This window comes from Apaloderma vittatum, unplaced genomic scaffold, assembly GCF_000703405.1.
Source record: "Apaloderma vittatum isolate BGI_N311 unplaced genomic scaffold, ASM70340v1 scaffold13240, whole genome shotgun sequence".
In the NCBI taxonomy this organism is placed as follows: domain Eukaryota; kingdom Metazoa; phylum Chordata; class Aves; order Trogoniformes; family Trogonidae; genus Apaloderma; species Apaloderma vittatum.
The window spans coordinates 1-5060 of NW_009694070.1; the positions used below are offsets into that span (position 1 = coordinate 1).

At 45.7% G+C, this 5060-nt stretch overlaps 1 protein-coding gene across 1 annotated transcript; it reads left to right on the plus strand.

Moving 5' to 3' along the window:
- Positions 1–4187: 4187 nt before the first annotated feature.
- On the plus strand, positions 4188–5060 carry LOC104271546 (arylamine N-acetyltransferase, pineal gland isozyme NAT-3-like). The gene has a single exon (XM_009866243.1). It carries the CDS (start codon positions 4188–4190, stop codon positions 5058–5060), a length of 873 nt encoding a protein of 290 aa, XP_009864545.1.

Sequence of the window (5060 nt, forward strand, 5' to 3'; positions counted from 1 at the left end):
ATATAATATAATATAATATAATATAAGCCTTGCGTTATTATACAGCCCATCACAGAGGTCATTGTAGAGGAGAGATGTTTAACAGTAAGCAAACACTTGACTATTACCCCGGACAGGGCACCCTATGCTTTTATTTCCCCAGGGAAATATTGGAGCATATAATATTCTGTTAAAGTGTGGAGAAAGGGATATTTGATGCAGAATCTCAGGAGAGTTAGGATGAGAGAAGACTTTCAGTAATAAATTAAATGCTGTTGGCAGTTTAAACTTATAAATAAATAAAAGCGAGTGTAATTACATTGAGGGTCTTCTGGAAAAAGCTCCTGCCAAGGTTGGGAAGCTGCATTACAGTGTCCACATGGACAGCAAGGTCCCTTGCAAGGGCATTCCCGTCTGCACCTTCACCCCGTGGTGCTGCTCCCTACAACCCAGGCAGCCCAAGCTGGTCTTTGCCCTTTGCTGCTTTTGGGGAGGAGTTCAGGCATATCGTGGCCACATTACCCAGCAGCCGTTATTGTGGTTTATTGCCCCACCAAGCCTGAAATTAGCCCCAGTGACCTGGAACAGAGCTGAAATGCAAACAGACTGGCAAGGCTTCTGGATGAAGATCAGCCTTTTGTGAGCTTTAGTGTTTGTTGAGTGAGCTTTGCCCTCTGACAGCCTTGGGAGAGCTCCAGGTTTTAATGGCTTGAGGAGCAAAAGGTGCAGGATGGGAAGAAAAAGGAGAGTGATACAAGAATGATGGCACAGGATAGTGAGTTGGGTTGAGAATTTGAAAGACATGGGAAGAAAAAGCTCAGTATCAGAGCTATGTTGCAGAGAGAGGAGTTGAGAAAAGATGAGTATCATAGTACGAGGAGAAATGGGTTTTTCTCCTACTTGGTTAGAAAACACTTGCGTCTTGACAGGACCCTGAAGTTAGCTGGAACAGATCCCCAACCACTTCACACATCTGCCTGAAGGAGCACAGCAAGTGCCCACTTCTGGCACCATCTCTGACCCCAAACGATTCTGGACAAGGAGCACAGGTCTGCTCACACACCACACAGCGACAGGTCCACGGGCTTCTTTACAGTACAATTCCCAACAGGATTGTGGGTCTGCCTGCTTGGCTTTTGGCTTCTCCTTTTCAAAATGAGGGACTCTTAGCCTGTGGGAAGAGAAGGGGATATTCCGTGTACAGCAACATTCATCCAGGAAGATGAACTGGACCTGCCCAGAGGAGCCCAATGAGGGCAGGTCATCCAGTCCCTTCAACGCCTCTCGGCTTGGACATTGGTTCTTGCTTGCAGGGTCAAACATCGACTGGATGATAAAGAATCAATTTTTTTGATATGGGAGTGGAGCTGTGTAATAAGTTACCACAGACATCTCTGGTCTGATTTATTGTCTCTGCTAATTATTCCAATAAATTGGTGTTTGAATGAAACTTGCCATTGACACTAAATGTGAAGGACTGCAATTGCTCTTGGAGAACTAAAAGGAAAGAATCCAGATATAAATATGTGAGAATTAGCAAGACTTCACCTGGCAAAATACAAGCAAGATTGGTAGCTACAAAAGCAGCATGAAACACAGTGAAAGGATGGATGGAGGAGCTATCTGTGTGCTAGCACTCCATAGTCATCACTTTGCATCTTCACCTCTGTGACACCCTCCGGTGATACTTGTGGGCAAAGACCAAAGGATATACTCTGCTGTCCCAGTGCTTTCTTATATTCTATGATACTTACTGTAATTAAAAAAAAAATGCATGTAAATCACAGAGAGCAAATTAAGCAAAGGCAGGGCTGAAGTCCTTGTGGGCAAGGTTGGGGCAAGGGGGTGACAGGTGCAAATTACTGCACTGAAACCTTGCTCGTTTTCAGAAATGGTGCAAAAAGCTTCTCCGATTGAAAGTATGCAAGATTTCTTCCCCACGTTTCCAAACAAATAGTAACCTCGTACCCAGGGAAAAAAAAAATTACTTGAGTGCATTCAGCTAGGTCCTGAAACTCCTGAAACTATCTCAGCTTGAGGCAGAAAGCATGAAACAAACAAAAAATGTGAAGCAGCCTCTGCTCTAACAGCAACCAGGTTTTGCATTCACATTGAGGCAGTGCTTGCTGTTGCTTTTGCGCCCTCCCAACAGCTCTCATGCTCCACCCTTCTCGTTTTTTTTTTTTTCTTTTTTTTTTTTTTCAGCTTTCACAATCAGAGAGAGGCAAGTGAAAGGAAGTTGAGGGAAACGACATTCCCCTGAAGAGGAGCTGGAGAACAGTCCTCAAGCCCTGCCTGTGCCAGGTGAAGGACAGCCAGCCACGCCACTTGTTTTAGCCTAAAACCATCCCCCCAAACCCTGGAGATACGCTGGTGGTTGAACTGATTTTCCAGGTAAGCCTGTTTTTTCAAACTCTGAATCTTGGCAGCTGAGCCCAACCAGGAAGTTAAATCTGTTTGAAGACAAAACACAGCAGAAAATGGTGTAACGGCAGAGCGGGGACTGCTGAGCCGCTCAATGTAATAGGTGGGCTGGTTTATTTGCTCAGTTGTCAGCCCCGAGCAGATCAGGCATTCGTGCCATCTGACTTATGTCAGATACCACAGTGGAAAAGGCCTCATAAACACCACACGAGGTGGACAGACAGACAGAACCCCCCCACCCCACCCTTTAAGTTACTATCTGTGTTTTTCCTGCTGTGGCAAAGTGAAAGAAAGGGGGAAAGAAAGGGAAAACCAGCTCACTGCTGGTGATGGTGCTTTGAAGTTCATACAGCAAGAACTAAGTTTCTTCCAAGTTTTCAAAAATGGATAGAGTTGTAGCTCTGGGGCTTTGGGGAAAAATTTGGGAACAAGCTAAAAGCTGAAAGGAGAATATCCCCTTAACAATAGTCTGATGGTGGATCATCCGGGCAGTGGCCACGATGCAATAGCAAGAGATTTCTGTAATGCTTCTCTCCTAAAGGTTAGGAAATGTGGGGAGCCAAACCCTCTGCTTCTGCCAGGATATCATACCAAATGAAAAATTTTCATTTTCACTGCTTTGTTTGTATACTGACAGTATCTTGCCAAAATTCCCATACAACTTGGGGAGTGTCATTTTTCATCAGATTAAGAATTTAATCCAGATGGAACAGTTGGACTTCTCCTCACGGTTTTCCCTTAAGAATCACATACAGGAACTTCAGAATATTTGGGGACCTCTTGGGTCAATAATCTGAACAGCATCGCTCCATACTTAGAGTTGTCTGAAATTTAGCTGTGCCTGTGGAGGAATGACAAAAGTACTTCACTACATCAAAATCCCTTTCTTGTTTCCTTCTCATCAAGAGCTGGGAGGGCTTGAGCTGCTTCCCAGCCCCGTGCTCATGAAACACACCCGACCCTTTCTGCCGTGCCAGGGAGGGTGATGCCTGGTCCTCACCCACTGCTAGGAAGACTATGAGTTGAAGGAGCAAATCCATCCCAAAAAAGGATGTCAGAAAACATAAAAGCCCCTGAAACTCATAGTTTTGGCCCAAACCCTGGTTTCCTCCTGCAGCTGGCACAGGGCTGTGATTAGCAGAGCTGGGGAGCAAAAACCACGCAGCAAAAAACTTCCCACAGCCTTTTCTGCCCTTTCTGTGCTCCACATTGTGTCCCCTGCCACCAGCATGGAAAGCAGGAGCAGGTAAGACCAGCTCATGCCAGGCTGCCTACATAATAAAGGAACTATCACGGCAAGACAGATTTGTTTCAGATTTGGTTGCAGAGGAGGGTCTGGATTGCTCTGTAAGAGTGGGTGGGTTTGTTTTCTGCTTCGCTGAGTCAAACCATGAGTAAAGCAGTTCAGCTCTAGAGACTCTCAGTTCCTATAATTTCTAGGGGGAAAACAGTGCTGCTACTGTTTTTGTTCCTTCCTACGGAGATTTGTAGCTTTGCTGGGCAGGAACTCTCTACTGAAATGTGCTTAGCACAGCTGGAGCCTCTCATCACAGCTGTAAAAGAAACAATTAAAAATAACATTTGTGCTCATCAGCAGCATGCCATTGGCTTCCCTCAGAGCTAATACTCACACTCAGCTGCCTTTGATAGGGCCATTAGTCAAATCCCACTCCTCTTCCAAGGTGGCTTCCCCTACTGATGAGCACCCATTATAAGGGACAGGGAAGATCCTTCCGCCACTTCTGACACAACCTATTATTTTTTTCCACCCTCTTGGAGGCAGCATGGACATCAAGGAGTATTTCAAAAGAATTTCTTACCAGGGCTCCTATGATAAGCCAGACCTGGTTACCTTGATGGATATATTTCAGCACCACATCCGAGCGGTCCCTTTCGAAAACCTCAGCATCCATTGTGGGGAAAGCATTGAGCTGGACCTGGAAGCGACTTACAACAAGATAGTGAGGAAGAATCGTGGGGGCTGGTGCATGGAAAACAACCACATTTTATCTTGGGTCCTGAAAACCCTCGGCTATGACATCACCCTTCTGGGAGCAAGAGTTTATTTCCCAGAGATCAGCGCGTATGCAGACGAAATGGATCATCTGCTGCTAAAAGTGGTGCTTGACGGCAAATCCTACATTGTGGATGGTGGATTTGGGATGACCTACCAGATGTGGCAGCCAATGGAGCTGATTTCAGGAAAAGACCAGCCACAGACCCCTGGGGTCTTTCGCTTCTTGGAGGAGAGCGGGGTCTGGTACTTTGAGAAGGTTAAAAGGAAGCAGCTGGTTCCCAACCAGAGCATCTCCACTTCTCATAACGTGGAAGAAGAGGTTTGCCGTCCGATTTATCTCTTTACCCTTCAGCCACGAGACATTGAAGAGTTCAGAACCTGCAACACCGACCTGCAGACTGCGCCGGACTCGATCTGTGTGACAAAGTCTATCTGCAGCCTGCAGACCGCTGATGGCATCCGGGCTCTCGTGGGGTGGAAACTCACCGAGATAAAGTTCAACTATAAGGATAATATGGATCTGGTAGAAATCAGAATGCTTGCAGATGAAGAAATGGAGAAAACACTGAAAGAGAAATTCAATGTAACACTAGACAAGAAATTTGTACCCATCAATACAAGCAGGTTTTCTTTGTTTTAA

What these genes read in the sequence shown, in the direction of transcription:
- LOC104271546 (XM_009866243.1), top strand. Translation starts at nt 4,188, where the DNA reads ATGGACATCAAGGAGTATTTCAAAAGAATTTCTTACCAGGGCTCCTAT.